The sequence below is a fragment of the Heteronotia binoei genome, chromosome 7 (assembly GCF_032191835.1).
Source record: "Heteronotia binoei isolate CCM8104 ecotype False Entrance Well chromosome 7, APGP_CSIRO_Hbin_v1, whole genome shotgun sequence".
Classification (NCBI taxonomy): domain Eukaryota; kingdom Metazoa; phylum Chordata; class Lepidosauria; order Squamata; family Gekkonidae; genus Heteronotia; species Heteronotia binoei.
The window spans coordinates 81,871,821-81,898,933 of record NC_083229.1 but is presented as its reverse complement, the minus strand read 5'-3'; the positions used below and the strand labels follow the sequence as shown (position 1 = coordinate 81,898,933).

At 41.9% G+C, this 27,113-nt stretch overlaps 1 protein-coding gene across 1 annotated transcript in view; it reads left to right on the top strand.

The window, feature by feature from the left end:
* Positions 1-27,113, top strand: part of COLEC12 (collectin subfamily member 12) — a 157,211-nt gene that overhangs the window by 15,805 nt on the left and 114,293 nt on the right. Inside the window, exon 2 of the mRNA XM_060243915.1 lies at positions 10,205-10,255. Coding sequence (XP_060099898.1) covers positions 10,205-10,255 — 51 coding nt within the window. The remainder of the gene's footprint in view (positions 1-10,204; positions 10,256-27,113) is intronic.

The following is a 27,113-nucleotide window of genomic DNA, read 5'->3' as shown; positions in this document are numbered from 1 at the left end:
AGTCCCAGGTGGCCCATGACAGAATGCATTTAAAAATATTAGCAGACTGAAGCTGAAATCACACCCTTTTGCTCCACAGATTTCACCATTCCACCAGCAAATGTGTTTAAATTCAAACAGGACAAATTCCAGAGGGATGGGGGCTGGCCATAATAATTCCGATATTTAAGAAAAATAACAGATCCGATCTCAATAATTATAGACCCATTAGCTTGATAAATATCATATGTAAACTTAACACCAAACATTTATGTATGAAACTATGTAGATGGCTAGAGCAGGAGAAGATCCTTAAATCTGAACCGGGGGGTATTATAAAAGGCCATTCCACCCTAGATCATTGTCTTGTTCTAGATTATTTAGTTCAAAAATACACGCATAACCATAAGGGAGTTTTATATGCTGCATTTATCGATCTGAAAGCAGCCTTTGATTTAGTTGTGAGGGAAAGATTATGGGCTAAATTAAATCATACTACCATAGACAAGAGATTACTACTGTTGATGGTTAATTTATATACAAACACAGCTTTACAAATATGATATACTGCAGATGGTAAGCTATTGAAACCCATTCAAGCGCAAAAAGGTGTAAGGCAGGGTTGCCTTCTTGCTCCCTTTTTATTTAACTTGTATGTCAATTGTTTGATAACTCACCTGCATGAAATTGACAGTTTAGCTCCCATTTTAGGCAAAGGAAGAAAGATTCTTGTCCTAATGTACGCAGATGATGCCGTGCTCCTCTCATTATCTAGAGGGGGTCTAAATAGGGCAATGGAAAAATTTAGCACGCAATGCCAAAAAGAGTTAATTGCAATAAATTACTCAAAAACAAAGATTATGCGCTTCCATAAAAAATACAAAGAAATGAAATGGATAATGGATGGGGTCCGGGTAGACCAGGTTAAAAATTTTAAATATCTGGGATTAACCTTTACATTTAACGGCAGGGCTTCCAGTCATATTCAATATACAGCATGTTCAGCACAAAAGAGTGCAAATGCTATATTGCGCTTCTTTAGGAAAGAGGGAGCCCAGTATGTGCCGGCTGCTCTCAAACTTTATTTGAGCAAAGTTCTCCCTCAGATGATTTATGGAACGCAAATATTGTCTGTGAGCAAAATTAAAGAATTGGAGTTAGTGCAATCGAAATTTCTTAGAGCACTTTTTTATACCCCGAAAGGTACGCCAAGTTTGATATTGAGACAGGAAGCTGGTTTATCTACAGTTACATTGAATGTCTGGATTCAGAGGTATAACTATTGGGTTAAGACTCATCTGAACCCGTTGGGGCTTATCCCTGATTTTCTGACATCAACTCCTTATCCCCAATGCTCTCATAGAATAGTTGATAAACTGAAATCAATTGGGTTAGACCCTGAAAATTTATTAGAGGGAGGGCAGAAGTATGCAAGGAGTTTGATTTCTCAAAGATTTAAGGATATCGAAGCACAAAATGATTATGCAGCCCTACCTTTTTATTACAAGAAACTGAAACTGGGACCAAGCCTAAGATCCGCATCTTATTTTGGATTTATAAAAAATCCTAATTATAGATGGGCATTTACTAGAGCCCGTTTCGATGCGCTCCCATCAGCAGTCCTTTTTGGTAGATATACCCGGACTCCCATGTATCAGAGGATTTGTTTTTGGGTGTCGAATCAGGTGGAGTCAGCTGCCCATATATTTCTTCATTGTCCTATGTATGATGAAGAGAGACAGCAGCTGCTGGTACCCCTTCTCTCACATTTTAAACCATTGGCAAATTATTGTAAATATGCCGAGGAACAATTGATGAAGTTTTATTGGCTGACAGTTATGAATCCGTCTCACGCAAGGTTGCTAGGTATTGTTATCTGGTAATTCAAAAGCGTAAATTGTACTGTAAGTTGAGTCATTAGTGAAGGATTAGTTCGGTCTGGAATTTTAGGAATTATAGCTGTAACTGGAGGGTGGAGAGTGTCCATGAGCAGCCGCTGCCCTTCCCATGCCTGGGAGAGGTCCAGTGGATCAGCTGATCAGTGAGGCCTTAAAATTGCCTGGGAGGCCAGTGTCTGCTGCTGGGCACTCTCCTGATCATGAGTAGTGCCAGCAGAAACAGCCGGACCAACCTCCCTCTTCATTTAAAGCACCTGCCGACCAGCTGGTCAGCAGGGTCTTTAAATCATGCAGGAAGGGCAGCAGTTGGTGGGGGCAGGGGTGGCCTTCAAGCACCTCTACCACAACTTGAAGGCCTCTCCCTCCCTTCCGAGTGATTCAAATTGCACAGGAAGAGCAGGTGCCAATTTAAAGGCCTGGCCAATCAGCTGATTGGCAGGACCTTTCTCAGGTGTGGGAAGGCCAGCAGCTCATGTGTGCCCTGCCATGCAATTTAAATTACCCTGGAAGGAGGGGGTAGCCCCCGCCCTCCCAAGCAATGCTCAGTTTGGTACCCCCAGGGTTGTGCCCTAGGCGACTGCCTAAAGTCTCCTAGCAGGCACACTGGCCCTGGCTCTGGATAAAATGGATGTAAACCTTTCACCACCCTCTACTATTTTCTTAATAGTAGTTTTATTTCTGCTGGTACAGAAAATATGTGGCAAAACTGATTCAAGGCATTCTGCCTTTAAGATCTAGAAAAGAGTCCTGGGAAAGACAGAGGCAATGAGTTGGTTAGATCTTTTTTCAAATGTAATAACTAAACGTTCATATTTAAAAAGCAAGAACACTTGTGGTAAACAGTTATTTCTCTGTTTCCATGTTTGTCTTCAAGACACATTGAATGCATGCCATGAATGTATAGCACTGTTATAGCTATTTGATTTCATTTTGTATATTTGCTTCTGCATCCTTGTTTTTGTGTCTGTCATCCTTGTTTTTGTGTCTATGCTTGTGTTCTCTGATATATGTTGTTGTTCAGTCACACAGTTGAGTCCGACTCTTTGCAACCCCAATGGACAAAGTCACGCCAGGCCTCCTTTCTTCTACCATTAACAATTATCAACTCTGGGAAATGAGGATTGGATTGGAGGGAAAGGGTTAAACAACTCCTCACTTGCTCTGGCCCCAAGGCCCCAATGTGACTGCCTATTCCCCTTTGGCTGCTTTTTGCCATGGCAGATCTTAATATGGATCTCCAGGTCTAGTTGATCCTCAGGATACACTTCATGCATCTGATTCAGTGGACTCTAGGCCATGAAAGTTTGTAATATAATCAAACTGATAGTATCTTTTAAAAATGTAGTATGAGTCACTGTAGAGTTTTACTGCCAAACATTGAAAAAACATGCTTTGAAAAATCATACACGTACCATATTGCAACAATAATTAATGCAATGGTCTAGGGAAATCTACATAAATTCCTGGCAGTGCTTTCACGTAAACCATGAGTAATTAATTGGCTTAAACAAAATCATCTAGTGTTTTTAGGGTAGCAGTTTGGCTTTCTGAAAGCAAGCAGAGCTAGCTGTTTAACTGTTTAAAACCTATACACATTTTTGTTTCACTTTGCTGTACAGTTATACTACGAGAAAAATATAACAAAAATAGCACAAGACACCCATGCTTTGTCTTAAAATTCAAAATGACAGAGTAACTATGGAATGGAAGCTAATGTAGCTGCATATGTCTTGATAAATTATACTTCCAGTGTTGATAGCTATTGCATACTAAATGGTGGCACAAATCTTGAAAGCCATTCTAGTCCAATGGCTAATATACATTGCATGTGTTAAGCAGTGTTAAGTTTTATTCCAGTGTCCTTTGGAATAAAAGAGTATGGGGCATGGGTGAAGAAGGGATGTTTGGTTACAACCGATATGGAGATTCTAGATTGGATCCAACCAGTTGTTCCACTATTGCAAAAAGGAGAAGAGCCCCCACTGATAGAGTTGCAAAGTCCAGCTCAGAAAATACCTGGGGACTTTGGGGGTGGAGCCAGGAGACTTTCCCATTCCCTAAAATAAATAAAAATACAGTAGTGCAATTCCCCTGAACAGTCTTCATTTCCTTGTCCCCCCAGCAATTCTAGTAAATTAAAGTGAACACACACTGACAAAGGAACCAAAATAAACAGAATTTGCAAGCACACACTTTTGTGATCTCACTGGGGCTTTGCGCACAGGAGCTGCTGTATTTTCAGCTAACTTCTTCAGACTAACACAGGCAAGTTAAAAGAGAGAGAGTTGGACTTTTCCTTTGTCCCATAAGCAGGTATGAAATGAATCCAAAACAAGCACAAAGACTGCTCTCTCTCTCTCTCTCTCTCTCTCTCTCACACACACACACTCACGCACTCACACATTCTTGCTTACTTACTTACTGGCTCTGGTTCCTAAATAAAGACATCAGCAAGCAGAGGGACAACTCTCACTTTATCTCTCGCACATGTGGATCTGCTGCCTGCCCCTCCAAATGCAGCTTTCACTTCCTGCTCAAATTTAAAGGTACTCACACACATTTTAAAACACAACGTGTTTGCAGGCTTCTAAATCTGTGGAGATCTAAAGCCACATGGTGCCTGTGGGCGTGGAGCTTCCCCCTGCCAGCCAGCTGGCTGGGGGTGGGGTGAAGCCTGGAAAACTGGGGGTTCCCTGCTGGGACTGGGGGATTGGGAAGCCTACCCACTGACCACCCCAAAAAAGCCTTTTGTGGGGGTCATTGGGCCTGCATGCACAAGAGCCATGTGGAATGGGGTCTGCAGTAATGAGGGGAAATGAGCACAAAAACTGACTTGATCCAACTATGTAGCTTTCCTTTCTTGGCAAAGACCAAAGTAGTCGTATTTTCTTCAGCTATACAATATACACCTTTCTGATGCTGAGTAGAGAAGGTAGATGTGCCTACTTGCCATCAGGCTGAGAAAGTGTATAGGCACAGCAATACTGGAAAGTCTCATTGCACTTAAATTGTTAATGTTAGGTTAGGTTTATTTGGTTTATATTCCACCCTCCCTGATGAAGTAGGCTCAGGGCAGCTCACAATTTCATAATAAAACAACAATAAAACATTTAAATTAAAACATTAGATAAAACCAATTTGGTGCTAATTTCAGTACAGTTCAAAGATGGCATTAAGTAATCTTAAAACATCCATTCAGTTCTATTCAGTTAAATGCTAGCTGAAATAACATCATCTTGCAGGCCTTGCAGAACTGGGCAAGATCACAGAATCATAGAATCATAGAGTTGGAAGGGACCTCCAGGGTCATCTAGTCCAACCCCCTGCACAATGCAGGAAACTCACAAATACCTCCCCCTAAATTCACAGGATCTTCATTGCTGTCAGATGGCCATCTAGCCTCTGTTTAAAAACCTCCAAAGAAGGAGAGCCCACCACCTCCCGAGGAAGCCTGTTCTGCTGAGGAATCGCTCTAACGGTCAGGAAGTTCTTCCTAATGTTGAGCCGGAAACTCTTTTGATTTAATTTCAACCCATTGGTTCTGGTCCTACCTTCTGGGGCCACAGAAAACAATTCCACACCATCCTCTATGTGACAGCCCTTCAAGTACTTGAAGATGGTGATCATATCACCTCTCAGCTGCCTCCTCTCCAGGCTAAACATCCCCAGCTCCTTCAACCTCTCTTCATTGGACTTGGTCTCCAGACTCTTCACCATCTTCGTTGCCCTCCTCCTGCAAGGTTGACTTCCTCAGGGAGTTGGTTCCACTAGTAAGGGGTGGCAATTGAGAAGGCTCTTTCTTGAGTTGTTTTGAGTCTTGACTAGTAATGTGGACATCAGCAAAACTCTCTGTACATAGAACTACAAAAAGTGGGCCAGAACCTATATCATAACAGAAGAAATTGAATGGGTATGCCACAGACAGTGAAAATTCTACTACTATAAAATGTTATTTTATGTACATAGTTTTGAAGTTCATTGATTATTAATTGTCCTTTCTCATCCCCTTGGTATCATATGTAACAATTCTTATCCCATTATTAGATGGAAATTTTTTATGAGCATGCATGCATGCACTTAGCCTTGAAAACCTGAAGAATTTTAAGCTTCTTTTTTACTCTTCATGGCCATGGAAGGATAACATCATACTTTTATACAATGAGTTACTCCATGGCAATCAAAGTGAATGAGAGAGACAAATTAGGCAAGATTACCAATTTGGTTATACAAGACTGTGCTAGGGAAGACCAGAAATCAGCTAAGTGAAAAATATTTTCATCTTTATTTTGTATGCCTGATAACAAAGGACTGTATTCTATTAACAGAAGACTCTCCTGTCCACAAGAGTCTGCTTTGTACTTGCTTCTCACTGTAGCCCGCCAGTCTTCCCAAAATGCTTTTCTTTAGGGACGGGAGACCTCAAGAAGCAGAATGAGTGACAAAACAGGGCCTGCAGTAGAAGGGAAGAATTGGAGGGTGGACCCAATCCACAGAAATACATTTATTTTAAAACCTGCTTATCTTTATTTCTGTTTTGAATTAGTTCAGTCTTATCGCTAATTTGCAACAAGGGCCAATTCATATATTACTGGAGTAGTGTGGAATTCAGCAATCAAGAGGGATACAAAATATTGCACAGATAAAGGGTGCTTGATTTCCTTAAGTGAACTCACTCAGTGTCATTCTCATCTTGAATTCTGTTTTTCAAAACTTTATTCATCTTCCCTCTTTGTTTTTGTTCTATCTCTGTTGGTTTTTTTCCTCCTAGGATTGCCAATCCCCAGTTGGGGGCAGGGGATTCCCTGGTTTGGAGGCCCTCTCCCCACTCTAGGGTTATCAGAAAATAGGGAGAGGGGATATGAATGTCCACTGGGCGCTCCATTATGCCCTATGGAAACTGGTCCCAATAGGGTATAATGGAGAATCAATCTGTGGGTATTTGGGGCTCTGCGGGAGCTGTTTTTGTAGTTCAGTTTTGAGGTAGAGGCACCACAATGTTCAGCATAGCATCTGGAGCCTCTCCTCAAAACCCCCACCAAGTTTCAGAAAGATTGGACAAGTGGGTCAAATTTTATGAGCCCCCCCACCAAAGAAGGTGCCCCTATCCTCCATGATTTCCAGTGGAGGGAAGGCATTTTAAAGGAGTGGTCCCTTTAAATGTGATAGACAGAACTCCCTTTGTAGTTCAGTTCTGCTTGTCACAACTTTGCTCCTGGCTTCACCCCAAAGTCCCCAGAGAGAAGGAAGCAAGAGAAGAGGAAGCAGGAGAAGAGGAGAGACAAGAGGGACTTTTATGGAAGGGAAAGAGGAGATAGTAGGGGAAGGGAAAATAACATTCCTTCACCCCTCTCCATAAGTCCTTATGGGTCCTCCACTTGTCTCCACTTATCCAAAGGAGGCATGATTGAATCACTGAATGAGTGCCTGGAAGGACTGATGAGGGTAAACAGGCAAACTGAAGAAAGAGTTGTAGGCAGCCCTAATAATGTAACAGTATATACTATAACAGGAAAGTTGCATTCCACCATATAGAACAGGTTCACAGCTAAAGGGTGTTTCTGGATCTGCTTGACTGCTTCACAGAGAGGTGGCAGCTGCAACCTTTTCTAAGTTTGTTCACTATACCAGCTATGAAGAAGAGAGAGCTTGGCCCTGAAGATGCATGCTGTGGTAATGGGAGGGACGGTGGCTCAGTGGTAGAGCATCTGCTTGGTAAGCAGAAGGTCCCAGGTTCAATCCCCGGCATATCCAAAAAAGGGTCCAGGCAAAAATGTGTGAAAAACCTCAGCTTGAGACCCTGGGGAGTCGCTGCCAGTCTGAGTAGACAATACTGACTTTGATGGACCAAGGGTCTGATTCAGTATAAGGCAGCTTCATATGTTCAAGTTCCATGATGTGTGAGGGGCTGCTTCAAAATGCATCAGTAAAGTGACAATGGTTAACTACACCTGTTCTGTTTCTGGGTCTGATTTAGTGCTGATTTAAACCCTGAATAGACTGGGACCAGGTTACATGAAGGATCACCCTCTACTCTTATTTCCCCTGTCTTCATTGAGAAAATAGTGGAAGGGTTAGTTCAAGGTTTCCTCAATCACTGAAGTATTTTGGCACACTCGCTTTGAAACTCCTGAGGAAGGAGGGGGCCTTCTGGCAGTTTACCAAGGCAGCTTACATCTTTCCTCTTTGTACTACTTGGCTAACTGCAATTGTGTTTTACTCTTTTATTTGTTTGTTCTAAATTTCCCCCATTGGAGATATATCTGCTTCAATGCTGAAATAATAAGCTGCAGGAAGAGCCCTATACTGGGATCCTACACTCCACTGGTTACTCATTTGTTACTGGGCTCGATTTAAGGTATTGGCTATCACATGCAAAGCCCTTCATGGCCTTGGTCCTTTTCATCTATGTGACTGCCTCTGCCCTTATGTTTTGCCATGAGAGCTTGACTATCATGTCCAGCTTATGGAATGGCATGCTCCAGGAGGTCAAGAAGGTTCCCACTCTCCTGGCAAACTATGCCATGCAAACTAGGCTCTCCTGGAAAACTATGCTAAATGGAATTATTCAGGAGGGCTTTTCTGCAGAGCTAATAGGGTTGTACTGTACTAGATTTGCCAGTCCCCAGGTCCCAGTGAGGGTTCTCCCACTTTCCAAGGCTCCTTCCCGCTCCTTGTCAGCCGGTTAGTGGGGGGAAGCCCCGCCTCCACAGCCACCATGTACCATTCCACTTCCAGAGTCTTCAGACTCCAGTTGGAAAGGGGGTCCAATTCTATGAGTCCCCAAAGAAGTGCCCATATCCTTCGTTGTTTCCAATGCAGGGAAGGCATTTAAAAGGTGTGCGGTTCCTTTAAATGTGATGGCCAGAACTCTGTTTGGAGTTGTTGTGCTTGTCACAACTTTGCTTATGGCTCCACCCCCAAAGTCCCCAGATATTTCTTGAATTGGATTTGGCAACCCTATACTGTACAAATTGATTTACAAACTTAATTAGATAAATGATTGTGGGCTGTGATCTGTATTGCTGTGTGTAGCTCACTGTAAGTAGAATTCTATTATGTATTTTTTGCCCTTCCCTGCTTAATGTGTCATGTTAATACTTATGCTATTCTTCAGTTCTCTCTAGTTGGTTTCAGACTTCTACAATCCTAATGCATTGTTCATTGAATGTCCCATTTTGTTCATTATACTGACTCACTATGTGTAATCTGCACAGAGTCCCTGTGAGAACGGTAGACTACAAATAACATAAATAAATAAATAATGTGCTAAAATATTTAAATGAAAAAAGCCTTCCTTGTTGTGAGTGACCTGAGCCTTCTTGTTTCTCTTCTGAATTCTGCTGTTTTTTATCCAACCAGTTATTTAAGGACCAGTCCTTCTCTTTTTTTCTTGCTTTTTTCTTTCTGCTTTTACTTTGATGTTTTATATTTTACATATACATATCTCCATCATCTTACCTGACTTACTTTTATACTTTCTCCTGATGCTCCATGGTTAGCTTTCTTTTCAAAACTTACAATCCTTCTGTTGCTCATGTATGATATTTTTAATTGGCTGCACCCTATCTTTCCGACTTTCTTGTGCATCTTTCAAAATGGCTTTTAAACAAAGCCTTTTTTTCATAGACTTTCCCTGACTAAGCATTTGCTTTGATCTTCATCATCATTTGCTATCGTCATGTGTTTTTGCAATATGCACCTTCAGGAGCCATATCTGATTTTATTTCTGTTCTAAACCTGTACATTTAGTCTAATTTCAAATAATAAATTTGAATGAATCAGTAAAATAAAAATTTTGCAAATATACCAACTGTAGCCCTTTTATATTTATAGAAAAGCAAGAATCAGAATCAGAACTTCAAACCATCATGCTAATAGGTCCTAACCCAGTTTCATAAGGGATCTGGGTTTTTTATCCAAGGCAGGACAGCAGTTTAATTTCTGTATTTGTTTGCCTTATTGTAGTTTGGCAGTAAGGTTATACTTTAAAGGCAAACATGGCTTGATTTCTGAGTAATTTTTAAAAAGTGAAACTTCTATTAAACTATGTACTTGGACCACCCAGTCGTTTCCACATACAGGCTGCTGAGTATGACCAGATGGTTTTGTACTTATAATTCAGACTAACCAGTCTCCAAGAGTTACATATCATCTAAAGACTGGGTACACAGCACAAAAAAAAGTCACCACTGTTTTCAGACTTCACTGAACCAAAGTGCAGTCAGAGGCAGTAAACACTGACTTTCAACTTAGAATTTCAATGATTGTACAATGTGTGGAGATTTTCCCTATTCTAATACAATATCTTACCTGTGTTTGTTATATAGACGACTTTGCGGAAGAGGAAGAAGTGCAGTCCTTTGGTTACAAGAGGTTTGGTAAGTTGAACTGAACCTTCACTTTTTATTATTATCAAAATAACAAGAGAAGAGTCTGTAGTTATAGGACAGTGTATGCTTATCATTGGAAAACTGCAAGGTGCAGGGTATTGATTGAAAAAAGTGTTTGGGTATGATTGGAGCAGATGTTGGCTACTAGTTCATGTGTGATGTTACCTAAATCTGTTTTCGTCATTCCCCTATTTCCATCATTGTTCTTGCCAGTCCCTACATTTTAGTAGGAATGATCCCCTTCTGGCAATTGAGACACACATAAAATATCACGTTTCACCTTGATGTCTGCAGTACAGTGGTGTCACTTCCTGCTGTTTCATCCCTTAACATTAGCAAGGATAGGGGGAATAACCAGAAGGTAACATTTCTGGTGCAAGAGTTTTGAACTACCATTGCTGTGATGTTTAACAAATAGCCTTCCTAATGCAGCGTAGCTCTTCTTTGCCTTACTGCATGTCTGGTAATGCATACAGCTGTGAAAACTACCAAAGCTAATTATGACTCATGATGTTTCATACAGATGGGGTCAATTCTGCACAAACACTGCAGAAAATACATGTCAGATCTTACTGAGCTCTGTGAGTTTTGAACACCTGCTTTTCAATCAGAGAAAGATTTGCAACAATGAAGAGTTCTAAAAGCTAACAAATGTAGGCCTGGACCTGCTGCAGGACTGTAGCATAGTGGTTGATTATGGCCTTGTGATATGTTTTTGCTGCATTTTTAGAAAATACAGAAATCACATGGCTTGCAAGGGTTGCCAACACTGGGTTGGGAAGATCTTGGAGACTTTGGGTTGGAACCTTGGGAGAATGGAGTTTGAGAAGGACAGTATTGCCGGCCAGTAGCTGGCACCTACAAAAGTGGGGGGAGGGACATGAGGACACAGGTGTGTTGATGTTGTGATGCAATTTCTGGGGCACACCTGGAAATGACTTCATGCTGCTCTAGGATTCAGCAGGAACTCAAACCATGTAACAGTGAGCAGGCGGCAGCAGAGGTCAGGAGCTGCCAATAGGAGCTCACATGGGTTGGTGATTCTGAACTGGGAAATTCCTGGAGATTTGGAGATGGAGATTGGGGAGAGTGGGATTTCGGGAGGAAAGAGCCATCCTCAGGATATAATGCTATATCCATCTTCCAAAGCAGCCATTTTCTCCAGAGGAATTGATCTTTGAAGATCAGCTGAGATTCTGGGCGATCTCTAATCCCCATCTGGATGCTGGCAACCTTATTGCCCACCTTGTAATAGTTTAGAACTAATTTTGTCCTTATGATGTGTCATGAGCAAGGTCTAGGATTGCCAGGTCTAATTGTCCTGGTGGGGTGTGTGTGTGAAGGAACTGTCCAGGTGTGTGGAAAGTAGAGTGACATCACAGTGCATGACATGGTCAATGTGATGACATCACATGGAAGTGACATCATCATATTCTGGATGTCATGCATTGATGCTGTAGCATTTTGGCTGCAATGCTAGAGTGTCAACGTGCGAAGTCCCCAGCATGTACAATGTCCCTATTACCATAGAGTTTATGGGCAAAATGCTAGAGTGTCAACATGCGATATCCCTAATGTGATGATATCACTTCCATGTGATATCATCACACTGACCATGTTGATGTGCAATGGGTCTCTGGGAGTGGGGCTTTCTCTGCTAGTCAGCTGGCCGGCGGTGGTTTGGAGCTCCAAAGTCCAAGGAATCCCCTGGCCAGGAGAACCCTAAGATTCTATTTAAGACGTAAGCTGTGGAATTCATGTCTTTTTCAGCCGTGTAACTGATGAAGAAGTGTTTTGAAATGTCTTGTATACTTGGGAAGGACATGTCATTTGTAGAAATTTCTCTGGGAGATCCTCTACCTTCTCTTTGGACTTTTGGAAGTCTTTTGCACACTATTATATGAAGGAGAACAGAGGAGCCACTTGTTGGATTTATGATTACTATTGAAGAATGTGTTTTGAATTGTAATTTTAACTTGTGTCTGAGTTGTGACTGCCAATTCTATCTTATTATCTGTATTTACTATGATTATGTTTCAATAGACTGATGTCTACTGGAATTTTTTTTATGGTCTACCTTTGCATTTTATCTCTTTGCATATTTTATATGTTTGACATTCCTATTATTTGCCTTGTGCATTGTAACATGGAGCCCACTTCTATGCATGTAGACTCAGAAATAAGACCCAGTTTGTTCAGTAGGATTTACTTGTAGGGCAGGTAGGTAGGACTGAAGCTTCTGACAGTTGATCATGTTTGCTGAATTATTGGGAGTATAAAGGCTTGACAGTTGTCAAAATGCATAGAATCTAATCTGCAGAGATATCTGGAGTAATCTATATTCATCTATCAGTCAATGAAAAGCTGCTCCTTACTCTGGACAAGCACCTTGTTGATTACCAGGAAGGTGACACAAAACTCATATTTGAAAGGGCAGTCACAGCATCTGAATACAGGATGACTTTTTCCTTCCTCGGGACAATTATATCAGGCCACTAATTTTAAGTTGTCTGTGTATAAGATATTATTCGGGAAAGAGAGATATAACAGACACCATATTTTATCTTCATAAAACCTGTTAATAGAACTCAGATTTAGGAAAATAGGATATGCACTTATAATGATCTTCTCTGTCACTGACTAATTCTAGATTGCAACTAGAGTGTGAAGAATTCCCAGTATGAAGTGCTGCTGATCTCATCAAAACTCTTTTTTCCTTCACTCAGAATTCCTTAGCTGTTTTGGCTGTTTTGTCAGGAAGCTCCAGATTCATCCTGACATCTTTCCTGAATTACAACTATGTATTGCATATTATAACTGTTTCTCTCTCTTTAAAATGCAAGACTTATAATTTCATATTACAGTAGGCTTCCCAATCCCCAGGTGCCAGAGGGGGATCCCCCGGTTTTACAGACTTCCCCCCTCCCCCAGCCAGCTGGCCAGCGGGGGAAGCCCCGCCCCCCAGAACCATCATGCACCTCTATGAACGATTCCCATAGGGAATGATGGGGAATTGATCCATGGGTATCAGGGGCTCTGGGGGGGCTGTTTTTTGAGATAGAGGCACCAAATTTTCAGTATAGCATCTATTGCCTCTCCCCAAAATACCTCCCAAGTTTCAAAAAGATTGGACCAGGGGGTTCAATTCTATGAGCTCCAAAAGAAGGTGCCCCTATCCTTTATTAGTTCCTATGGAAGGAAGGCATTTAAAAATTTGTGCTGTCTCTTTAAATGTGATGGCCAGAACTCCCTTGAAGTTCAATTATGCTTGTCACACCCTTGCTCTCAGCTCCGCCCCAATGTCTCCTGGCTCCACCCCCAAAGACTCCTGGCTCCACCCCCAAAGTCCCCAGATATTTCTTAAATTGGACTTGGCAACCCTATATTACAGTCCCAAAATTATAAGCACACAACTCTAAATGTTTCTCAGTGCCATGAGAAAGGTGAATCAGATGGGTGGAGCAAGCCATCCTTTTAAAGTGTATCAAAATAGCAACTGCAAATAGAAAACAAATTAGAACTTCTACGGAAGTGGCATTCAGCCTAACAGACACTATCCATGCATCTCCTCTCCTTGGTTTTCCTCCTTTACCTCTCCTTGAAGCTATTCTTTCATAGATCTTAAGGCCACAAAAGGATATATTTTCAGTGGTCTATATGTCCTGTAATAAAATAATATCAAATGTAGCTGAAAATGTCTTAATCTCCAGGATTGAAATTTTAGAATACCAGCCAACTATTTTCCAAGATAATATGCTTATTGTGGTTCCATTGAAATGTCATTTTATATTATTCGATTCATTTGCTGAGACACTCACTTGTGGGGCCTTAGCAGTGAGCTTTTTTACCAGGAATGGAACATCACTTCCTTACAAAAGTGGAATTTTGAAGTTTAAGGAATACAAGAAGGGGACCCACAGGGTCTTGATGGAGGGCAGCTCATTTTCCTGTCCTCCACTATTTCCTCTTTCGTGAAAGCCCCCATAGCATCTTTGTTTTCTCTGTTTCCTTCTTTCCTTCCCACTCATCAGCCAACCTGCCTTTATCTGCCCCCCACCCCAGTCATTGATCATTGCACAGATTCCATCAGCACCACCTGTTGCAAGGGAAATACTTGCGGAATGTTTCTGAACTGTAAAGTGTGCTTATGTAGGTGTACATCTGTACAAATGAGTGAGAGCAGGTGCACAGCCAGGTCCAGGCAAAACACTAATAGAATAAAAAACATATTAAAGTGAATAATATTGGCAGCTGTTGCCAACAATTGGCCAGTAATTGACAAGGAACATTCTGGCCAAGATGTATCCAAAGAGTTCCACATAAAGAATTATTGTTAGCTACTTTGCTTTTGCTGATGTCAGTGGAGTTCACAGGATGAAGAGATCAGTATATTGGCAGCAGGGTCAGCAGGGAGGAGAAAGAAAGAAGGTCTGTACTTGCTCCATGCATGTTTCATTTCAAAGATTACCCCAGAGACTCCTCCTAGTTCTACACTTCTGTGTTTCTTGGAGAATAAAAACAATCATATTTTGGAAGAAGGTTTTTTGAAAACAATCTAAACAGTTACTTTCCCCTCCCTCAGCACACAAGCACATCCCACATCCTCTGTCTGTGGGATCAAGATCTTATTAAACTCATTTGAAATACCGGATTGTGCTACCACTTTCTGCAATAGCAAAAACCATAGTCTCGCTATGTTAAGCCAAAGAAGTATTAAATAACAACCAGTGTGGACTCTGGCCTCCTTTTGAAGTACTAGAAGAAATCTGTGCTAGCAATTCTTATGTACTTGATTAAACAACAAAGAAAGCTACTGGGAGAAGTAATCAAGGTTAGGAAAAGGTCTCCGTCTAAGTCTGTCAAAAAGCTTACTGCATATACTGGCAATATATATGGCAGCATATAACTTGTGCAGCCCATGTTGCCCCTACTTTCACATATGCAGTCCCACACACCCCCTAACATAGGGTAGAAGTGATAATTTGTGACATATATACCTAAATAAGTTGCCTATACTCAAAATAAGTAAGTTGAATACAGGTCACTGGTTGCAGAGCTAATAAATCAGGAAACTCCAGCTTGCATGGAACAGAGACAATTGACACAAGACAAATAGTGATCAAGACAAATACACTGAATTTCAAGAATGTGATAAAGAGAGGGGGAGATGAGAGAAGTAATAGAAAGGTTCATATGAGAATATGTTGGATACAGTGGTGAATATGTTGGAGAGTGGTTGTTGGAGACAGTGAATATATTGAAGAATGAATATGTTGTAGATAGTAATTTGATAGGTGTGAGAGGTGATAAAGAAAGAGAAACAATGGTACTAGATGGAATTATTAGAGATGTGATTGAAAGAAGATCAAATTAATGTGAAATTTAGGCAAATACAAAATTATGTAAGTGGTAGAAATGTGGATAGGGCTATGGTTAATAATAACCTGGAAGATCAGGAATGTAATGATGGGATGGTTAATTTGGAGGCAAACAGTTCAAAAGAGAAGAAGTTGAAAAGGCAGTGGAAGATCTTCATTTGTTATTTCTGCCAAATGATACCCCAACATGTCTGATACGTGGCAGTATCTTTGGAAAACCTTGTGCTTTGGAATGTTGCATAGGTGATAGCCATGGAAAAGGAAAGTTATAGTTTGTATGTAATCACTGTGATTTCCAGAACAACAAATAGGGTTGCCAGGTCTAGCTCAGAAAATATCTGGGGACATTAGGGGTGGAGCCAGGAGACTTTCCCATTCCCTACAATAAATATAAATAAATAAATGGTGAACGCTCACACAAAACAGCCTAATTAAACACAGTTGGCAAGCACACACTTTTGTGATCTCACTGGGACAATTTACTCACATTGCTGAATATAACCATCTGCTGTATTTCAACCATCATCTTCAAACTAATAGGAAAACAAAAGAACAGCCTAGGTGGTAGAGTTTTCCTCCAAACAAACAGAGAGACTGAGAGCAACACGGTTCTGTCTGCTCACCCCCTGCAGCTTTCCTTGTACCAAGGCACACACATATTCAGAAACACAAGCCGTTGCAAGCCTCTTCTAAACCTGCCAAGGTTTTAAGACACATGGTGGCTGTTGGGGCGGGACCTCCCCTTCCACCAGCCAGCTGGCTGTCAGCAGGGAAGAGCCTGAAAAACTGGGGGATCCCCACCCAGACCTGGGATCTGGCAAGCCTAACAAGAAAGCACAATCTATTTTAATACATGTGGGGAAATCTAAGATCAATAAAGCCTCAAAGAAAGTAGGAAATTTTCTGTATAAAATCTGTGTAGAGGGACTCAATTTGATAATTAGATTACCTCAACATAAAAGGCATAGGCACCCAAAAGAGAGGAATGAAGAGAGAATTCTCATGACAACAAGACTGGTGCCCCTGAAACAAGGCCAGCATAAGATGTGTTTGTCTTTGGAGGAGGTGGATATGTGGAGGATGTTGGATGAAGGGCTGAAGGATATAAACAGGGCTTTTTCTACAAAGAACTCATTTCCATATTAGGCCACACCCCCTGATATCACCATTGTTTCACACAAGGCTTTTCCTGTAGAAAAAGCCCAGCAGGGACTCATTTGCATATCAGGCCACATCAGGGCTTTTTTTTTTTTAGCAGGAATGCAGTTTCGGCTGGCTTGACATCAGGGGGTGTGGCCTGAAATGCAAATAAATTTTATTTATTTATGAAATAATGGTGCTGTCAGCGTGCATGGCTTAATATACAAATAAGTTTCTGCTGGTCTTTTTCTACCAAAAAAAAGCCCAGAGCCATACCCCCTACCAAGCCAGCCAGAACTGCGTTCCTGTTCCCAAAAAGCCCTGGATGTAAATAAAATGATTGGAGTAGAACTTTCCAGCAAAACAGCCAAAGAGATTGCTGACAAAAGAAGAGCACTGTATCAGAGTAGAAAGAAGGAAGACACAGCTTAATAGTGTCATGATCCTAGACCTAGACCTAACACAGTCTTCAGAGAAGACTGTGTTAGAGTAGCTACAGGGCCTACATTCCCCAGGATCTCTTCTGTCCCTATGATTGGGTGGGCAGCTGTTTTGGAGGAAACTTGCCCAGTGGAGTCCAGAGGGGTGGGACCTGAGAGGAAGGTAATAAAAGGCCTAGCTACAGACAGGGAAAGGGCTGGGCTGGGCTGGAGAGAGGTTGCTCCTGGAAAAGATCCCTCACTCAGGGGGAGGGGAGTCTGTTGGCATTAGAGGAACGGATCCTTTAGTTAGTTGTGTCAGGGTCATTATTTTCTTTGCATCACCTTTACTGTTTTGCAGTTGCACTAATAATTAAAACTGTTCGTTGTTTTAAGCACTTAGAATAAACTTATTATTATACTTCCTGGGTCCTAACATCTCTTTGGTTATGGTTAAAAGGTACTTGCTAAGAAGTAGCACGGGTTGGGTGGGTGCTCTGTTAATACAGTTCTTGGTGGAACCAAAGGTCATTGGAGCCAAAGGGAGATCAAATAGGAATAATAAGAGGAAGGGGAAAAGGGGAAGAAAGACTATATGGATGACAGATCAGGCCAAGAAAAGCTATGATGTGAAAAGGATGCAAGGGTTATACAATAGGGACTGTTCTAAAGCAGCATCATTTATGATGGATAAAACAATGGGACATCACTATAGGATACCAGCTTCTGAGGTTTATAAGGCAAATAAGAAGAGATGAAGGACCAATAGACAGTTTTTTAGGCCAATTTAAACCATTTGGACATGCAGATAGATAATAGGTGTTTTAAGGAGCTGATTAGTCAGGAGGAAGTATGGAAAAACTTAAGCAGTATGAGGGACAAAGTGCAGCTGGACCTGATGACATTAATATAGTTGATATGAAGAGGATGGACCCAGAAAGCAGGAGGCTGGCGGAACTATTTTATGTGTGGCTAGTGACAAGAATGATTATCTTTGTAGTTAAACAATGTAGATCAATATTGCTTCCTAAGTCCAAGCATGAGGAAGAGTTTAAAGGCATTGGAAATTGGAGGCTTCACACAATAGGTTCAGCTGTTCTAAGGTTGTTTTCAAAGTTTATTACTGCAAGGCTGCAGTCTGCATGTCCACTTAATCCTAGGTATAGGGGTTTTATAGCTTTCTCTGTGGACTCAAAATCACAGAATTGTAGAGTTGGAAGTCATCTAGTCCAGCCCCCTTGCACAATGCAGGAAATTCAAAAATAACCCCCCGACACCTCATTGACCCCTGCTCCATACCCAGAAGATGGCAAAAAACCCTCCAGGATCCTTGGCCAAACTGGCCTGGAGAAAATTGCTTTCTGAACCCAAAGTGGTTGCCAGCATTTCCCTGAGCATATAAGAAGAGGCCATGAGAACTGAGCACTGATGCAACCCTTTTGCATTGAACAATTGTCCCAGTTGGAGAATACAAAGAGAAACATGTGTCTATGAAGAAATATATAGGAATTAAAATTGACCCATTGAGGGAAACAGTAAAGGGATACCTAAAGACAGGGCTTTTTTTGAGCAGGAATGCACAGGAACGCAGTTCTGGCTGGCTTAGGGCCAGGGGGTGTGGCCTAATATGCAGGTGAGTTCCTATTGGGCTGTTTCTACTAAAAAAGTCCTGAGGACAAAATTAGAGAATGGATTGAAAATACAGGCAAAGCACTACTAAAACCCAAGGCAAAAGGCTGCATTGGTAAATGGATTTGTTATACCCAGAATCTTATATGCAGGCTTGTAGCGGGGGGTGGGGGGGAGGCTGCTCTATTTAAAAAACCCTTTCCTGGGTAGAGCTTCTCCATTGGAGGGCCTCCAGGACCCGCAGAAAAGGGTGGGCTGTAGAGGGCTGTGGGGACACAAGTTGCCAAGGTAAGACACCTGCCACCTGCACAAAGGAAGCCACTTCCTGGAAGCGCCCCCCCCCAAGGGCAACATGGGCGCTCAGTCCTGCCAAGGCGAGCCCTCTCCTCTCTATCGGGCTGGGCCATCCCGCCGCCTGCAGCAGCAGCAGGGCCTTTCATTCAAGGAGATAGCCACTGCTGTGGTTGTTACTCTTAGATATGAGTATAAAACACATGGCCTGAGAGAGGCAGCCATAGAAAAGGTCAGATATTACCAAGAATTAGAAGAGCAAGTAAAAGTCCGAAATGGATGTGATAGTCATTGGTTTTCCAGCCAGCATCACATCTTCAGTTGACTTCAGATAGCAGCACAGTACAGAGGTACATAACAGTGCGTAGCCATAGCTACTTGCAGCCAGGGAGGTTAACCTTCCTCTTTGAGGTTCCAATTTGATTCCAGCAGATCAGTCCCAGGGACTCCTTCCTCTTATTAAGCACATCCTAATTCAGACTGAGACACAGGCAAATGGCTTTTTAATTTTCCTCTCTCCTGTGTGATCTGTAACAACTGCTGCGCCAGAGCCTTCCTTAGTGCAGGCTAAGACACAAATATATAGGCTTGAACAGCTGAGGGATGGATAAGGGGATGGCCCTTCCAGAGCATCTGTTGCTGCTTACTTTGAGGAGGAAGAGCCTTTACTCAGTGTCCTGAGTGGCACGTGACTGAGTTATGGGCAGAGTTATTTGTTTAAACAGCAAAGGAGGCAGTTTTGTCTCTTGCTCAACTAGGGCTGCTAACTACCTGGAAAAAAGAAGTGTCCTACACTTTTATGTGTATCACAAGTTAACTGGCACTCTAGTAACTTAAAATACTACCAGCTGCCAAATCAGCAAAATCTGTTAGCTGCTTCTACCAAAGTTTGTGAAAATAATTCCTCTTTATGGGAGTGTGTGGAAACTTTCTGTTCCATATCTGGTAGGCTGTTCACAGCCAGTGAAAATGAGTGTGCATGGTTTGCTAATGAGCGGATTTACCAAACACAGGGAACTGCCAAAAGTGATGTATTTGATTACCTTAGGTGGAGCATGGGATCATAAGGGAAAAAGAAGTCCACTAGAGATGTGAGTTCCATGCTGTGAAGGCTTTAAAGGTAACTCCAGCCTTGAGGTTCCACAGATGGATTAGCATGGCAAAGTCAACATACAACCTTGTCTTCCTTATGATGTTTAACATGGACCCGGATGGTATGAATGGGTGCATGGTGGCTCTTGATAGCCCTGCACTGGTGCTCACATCTCTTGCCTTTGAAAAAAAGAAGTGAACGGATATTGTAACCAGTGTTCCCTCTAAGCTGAGTTAGTGTGAGTTAGTTCACAGTTTTTTAGCCTCCAGCTCACACATTTTTGTCTCAGCTCAGGAAAAATTACCCTAGAGCAAACTAATTTATGCAGTAGCTCACGACTTTAATACTTTAATGCCAGTAGCTCACAAAGAATTTTTGCTCACAAGACTCCACAGCTTAGAGGGAACATTGATTGTAACTACAAAGTTTTTAACTGAGGTTGCAACAGCCCTGGATAAAAAAAATGCCCTGTACCTTTAACAGAGGCTTAGTATGTGGAAATGGGCAGCTGGAGGTCTTCATGTCATGAAGGTAAATAACCTCACCTGACAAATAACATCTGATTAAGCATCTATTTAAGGGCAGCATTTTTTTTTCTGCAATACAGTTTCCAGATCTTACCTTGGCTGGAGCAGGGGACTTTGGTGGGTGTTCCAGGGCTGGGTGTGGATGTTGTGTGATGCCCCCAGAATGATGATGTCACCCAGAAGTGATGTCATCACACTGGGGGCATTGCATAGGGATGCTCCAGTATTTGGGCAAACTTTGAGGGGTTGTCTTGGGCCTCAAAACCATGGAGTTTGCACAAATACCAGAGTATCTCCCATGTGATGTCCCCAATGTGATGACATCACTTCTGAGTGATGTCACTGCATGATATACCTGTTTGGGGTGGGGCTTCCCTCATGGGCAAGCTGTCTAGCTGCCGGCTGAAGCAGTGAAAAGTGAGGGTTTCCCTGGCACTGCAGGGCGAATGGCAACCCTATCCTGCAGGGTTTTTGGCTGTTCTAGTGGTTATAACTTGAAAAGGCTTCTCCCCAATTTTGGTTGTATATTGATTACATTGCTAATACCACCAGAAACAAATGTTCAATACAAAATCTAGTCATTGGTAGAAACAAACTCAAAAGAACATTTTAACTGTGTTGTAATAGGTGATTTTAACTACCCGCAGATTGATTGGGTCAATATGTGTTCAGGTCGAGAGAAAGAGATTGAGTTTCTAGATGCTCTCAATGACTGTGCTATGGAGCAGATGGTCTCTGAACCTACCAGGGGTGGGGCGATCCTGGATTTGGTCCTAAGTAATGCCCAAGACTTGGTGAGAGATGTAAAAGTGATCACACCGCTTGGGAGCAGTGACCATAACATTATTGATTTCACCATTTGTATAAATAGAGAGTTGCCCCAAAAGACCAGCACAACCACATTTGACTTTAAAAGGGATGAGGAGGCATGTAAAGAGGAAACTGAAAGGAAAGGTAAATACAGTCAAAACCCTTGGGGAAGCTTGGAGGCTATTTAAAACTATGATCCTAGAAGCTCAGATAAAATATATACCACAAGTTAGGAAAGGCACAAACAGGTATAAGAAAAGACCTGCATGGTTAACAAACAAAGTAATGGAAGCTGTAAAAGGTAAGGACTCCTTAAGTGGTGGAAAACCAGTCCAAGTGAGATTAATAAAAGGGAACACAGGCTGTGGCAAATCAAATGCAAGACTGTGATCAGGCAGGCAAAAAGGGACTATGAGGAGCATATATCAAAAAACATAAAGACCAACAATAAAAATTTCTTCAAAAATAATAGAAGCAGGAAACCAGCCAGGGAGGCAGTGGGGCCCTTGGATGACAAAGGGGTAAAAGGATTACTGAAGGAGGATAGGGAAATGGCTGAGAAGCTGAATGCATTTTTTGCCTCCATCTTCACTGTGGAAGATGATAAGTGTTTGTCTGCTCCAGAACCACTTATTTTGGAAGGGCTGTTGAAAGACCTGAGTCAGAATGAGGTGACAAGAGAGGAGGTCCTACAACTGATAGACGAATTAAAAACTAATAAGTTACCAGGTCCGGATGGCATACATCCAAGAGTTCTGAAAGAACTCGAAGTTGAACTTGTGCATCTCCTGACAATAATATGTAATCTTTCATTGAAATCTGCCTCCGTTCCTGAGGACTGGAAGGTAGCAAATGTCACCCCCATCTTTAAAAGGGGTTCCAGAGGAGATCTGGGAAATTACAGGCCAGTCAGTCTGACTTCAATACCGGGAAAGTTGGTAGAAACCATTATCAAGGACAGAATGAGTAGGCACATTGATGAACACAAGTTATTGAGGAAGACTCAGCATGGGTTCTGTAACGAAAGATCTTGCCTCATTAACCTGTTACATTTCTTTGAGGGGGTGAACAAACATGTGGACAAAGGAGACCCAATAGATGTTGTTTACCTTGACTTCCAGAAAGCTTTTGATAAAGTTCCTCATCAAAGGCACCTTCGTAAGCTTGAGAGTCATGGAGTAAAAGGACAGGTCCTCTTGTGGATCAAAAACTGGCTAATTAATAGGAAGCAGAAAGTGAGTATAAATGGGCAGTCTTCACAGTGGAGGACGGTAAGTAATGGGGTGCCGCAGGGCTCAGTACTGGGTCCAATGCTCTTTAACTTGTTCATAAATGATTTGGAGTTGAGAGTAAGCAGTGAAGTGGCCAAGTTTGCAGATGACACTAAATTGTTCAGGGTGGTGAGAACCAGAGAGGATTGTGAGGCACTCCAAAGGGATCTGTTGAGGCTGGGTGAGTGGGTGTTAATGTGGCAGATGAGGTTCAATGTGGCCAAGTGCAAAGTAATGCACATTGGGGCCAAGAATCCCAGCTACAAATACAAGTTGATGAGGTGTAAACTGGCAGAGACTGACCAAGAGACAGATCTTGGGGTCGTGGTAGATAGCTCACTGAAAATGTCAAGACAGTGTGTGATTGCAATAAAAAAGGCCAACGCCTTGCTGGGAATTATTAGGAAGGGAACTGAAAACAAATCAGCCAGTATCATAATGCCCCTCTATAACTCAATGATGCGGTCTCAGTTGGAATACTTTGTGCAATTCTGGTCACCACACCTCAAAAAGGATATTATAGCATTGGAAAAAGTGCAGAAACGGGCAACTAGAATGATTAAAGGGTTGGAACACTTTCCCTATGAAGAAAGGTTAAAACGCTTGGGGCTCTTTAGCTTGGAGAAACGTCGACTACGTGGTGACATGATAGAGGTTTACAAGATAATGCATGGGATGGAGAAAGTAGAGAAAGAAGTACTTTTCTCCCTTTCTCACAATACAAGAACTCGTGGGCATTCGATGAAATTGCTGAGCAGTCAGGTTAAAACGGATAAAAGGAAGTACTTCTTCACCCAAAGGGTGATTAACATGTGGTATTCTCTGCCACAGGAGGTGGTGGCGGCTACAAGCATAGCCAGCTACAAGAGGGGGTTAGATAAAAATATGGAGCAGAGGTTCATCAGTGGCTATTAGCTGCAGTGTGTGTGTGTGTATATGCATGCATGTAGGCACACATATATATGTGTGTGTGTGTGTGTGTGTGTGTGTAGGGACATATATATATTGTGTGTGTGTATATGTATGTATGTAGGCACACACACACATATATATATTGGCCACTGTGTGACGCAGAGCGTTGGACTAGACGGGCCATTGGCCTGATCCAACATGGCTTCTCTTATGTTCTTATGTTTAAGGTAGTTGGGCTTTGGGGCCAGTTGTGTGGAATCACTCAAGAAAAAAGTAGGAGGCTGTTTTTCACAAATACTCTTTTTGGTGTCTACTATTAAACTTCCTCTGTTTGTTATGAGCAAATATATTCCATCCTCATTAAATGCTTGTCATGGCTGAGTTTTCAACAGTTGCACAACAACAAAAAGCAGATATTAGGAAGAAAGGGGAAGGATGAAGGCCTATTGTTGGTATCTGCTGATGAAGAGAAACAGCTTCCTGGAAAGTTCTGTGGTCGGTGGATAACGAAGACAGCAAGAAACAAATTGCCTTCAGCAGAAGGAGGACAACACATAAAGAGAATGTCAATGCATTCTGTTCAGCATTATTCAAGGGCCTTTGAGCTGGAGCTACAGATCTGAAGGAGGTGTTAGACATCTTGTACAGGAGCAGTTTTGTTTACATGCCAAAATGCCAAACTAAATCTTGGGAGGAGCAGTGAACAAGAAACAGAAATTCTGAAATGTGATAAAGTGGAATGTTGATGTGTGGGAATTCTAAGAAGGATCTGCTTCAGTAATTTCTACCACAACTCTCCTTAGATAAAACAAACATATTTGAGGACTGTATAATATTTCTTCAGGTAAAGGTGAAGTTTTGTAGTTATGGTCTTCTAGTATATTCTACTCTTGAACAACAGATTCAGGATCACTTCAGCACACCATTGATGTAGGTTTGTTAAATCATTGCAGCGAGATTCTAAAAGCACTTAGGTTTTCCCTTATAACATTCTTAAAATTTAAGTCAGAGTAAAGGTTATTCTTGTCATAGTCAGAATTTAATTCCTTACCATAGTTCAGTGCAGTTTCTTTCCTCTGTACTATCTAATATACCTTTGTGGTTTTATGACTTTGATAGGGGAAAAAAGCTCAGATTAAAGCACTGTAATATGAAAAAGGAGCAATTTTGTAAATACTGCCTGGATTCCTAACCAGTGCTTAATTACCCCCAGAGTGGTCACAGGATGGTTCCAAAGAGGTGCAGAGATTTGTACCAGATCAAAGGTGTATTTTTTTAACACAGAAACAACTATATTTTAATAGTAAAATAAAGTTGATTTTACAGTAACTTTTAATGAGATATCATATTGAGTTGAATTCTAAAAACACTAAGAAGCAGTTTATTAATAATAGCAATATTCAGGGCTTTTTTGTAGAGAAAGCCCAGCAGGAACTCATTTGCATATTAGGCCACATCCCCTGACACCAAGCCAGCCAGAACTGCTTTTCTGTGCTTTTTCCCTCAAAAAACGCTCTGGCAATATTTATATTGTATTTTCAGTGCTCAGTCTTTAATACAAACTGGACTGTTATAATCATATATCTAGTAGCTAGGTGTACCCAGATTTGTGGGTACTTGACCCCACAGATCAGGGCCAAATAGTGAACTTCAAGTTTTTTTCCTGCAGACTTGTCCTTATTGAGTATTTCCCCATGGGGAAATAGTGTGAAGGGTTAAATATTCTGTTGGAGCAATGCTGTAGCCTGGCATTGGCAGCATTTCATCTGGGGAGGGGGGGAAACCCTCCAAAAGGCAGGCCTGGTGTGAATCCCCCCCCTAACCCCAGCTTTGCCACCCGTGGCCTCCTTCCCAAGGCTGCCCAACCCCAGCTTCAATGCCTGACTGGCAGCAGCTCCTCCCCCCCTCCTGCCAGGCCCAACTTCTCTGCTTCAGTGGCAGCAACTCCCCCCAACCTGCCTGACCCTAGCTTTGTCAGGAGCCATACTGAGCCCAGAGGTTGTCAGAAGTGATGATGGGAAGGCAAGGAGCCTGCCTGGTCTGGTGTGCAGCAGTGGCAATGCCAGCAGCCATGCCGGGAGCTGCACCAGGACTGGCAGTGGTGAGGGGGAGTGAAGAGAGCTGCATCAAAGTTCAGGTCAGGCAGACTGTGGTGGAATAGGGGGATCAACCTCCTGAATTCTTGTGGGTTCCCACTTGTGTTTCCTAATGCCCTGTCATATTCCCTATGTTATGCCAAAAGTTATGCCATAGGGAATATAATAGGTTGTAATTAGGGGTGAATGTTCAGTATATACCAAGGTGAATAAATACATGAAAAATACCTTATTGACATTTGGGGAGTATTTATTCAGCTGAATACAGATTTGACAATCTGATTTGGCTACTGAAATAGTTACACTTGAGTAAAAGTTGATATTATTCGGCCTTTATTTGGGTGTGGCTAGAAGGCATTTAAGGAGACTGTGGTTCACTCAAAGTCATTGAGTTTATTTCCTCTGTACTTTCAGTTCACTCACTGAGTCATACTGCCACCACTGCAATTCAGCAAGTGAATGCCTTTTGCACTCAGACACCCTGCGGCAGTGGCATGACTCAGTGAGTGAAATTCTCCATTATACTCTATGGGGATGGTCCCCATAGGGTATAATGGAGCCAAATAAATTTGGGTTTCCCAAATATTTACCAAAATACCAACACAATATTGATATTGATATTTGGGAATATTTAAGTATACTGATATTTTAGGGGTCCGATATACCTGAATTGGGAGGGGGTGATTTTTTTGCACATCCCTAGCTATAATGTAACTTAATGTAATAGCTTGCTTAAGGTCAGCTGGTGACTTCATGGCAAAGGCAAGATTCAAACAAGGGACGTCCTGGTTCATAGCTCAGTCTTTTAGCACAATACTAGCCCTGTTCAAAAATTACAGTGAATGCACATACAATCAATGTACAACGCACACTTGATTTTTCTTTATATGTGCATTGAATAATTTTCACGTTACATACAATGCATGATTGAAACACATTTATCCAGATACTGGTCCCTGTTTCCATGTGTAAAGTGAATGTATATTGGCTCTGTCTTACAAACAGATGTACAAACGTGCATGCAATAGAACAAAGTTTGAATCCAGTGGCACCTTCAAAATCAACTAAGTTTAACTCTGATTAAAGCTTTCATGTGCATGCACACTTGTTCATGAGTTCACTGTACCAAGGGAACAGGGCTACAGTCTATTCTGTTTAGATAGCACTGTACATTGATTGACCCAAAGAATGCTGTATTTGGTTCTCCCTTCCACATTTTATCCTCAGAAAAATAGGTGGTGGAGCTCATTAACAGAACTGACCGCCCCCCCCCCCCCCAG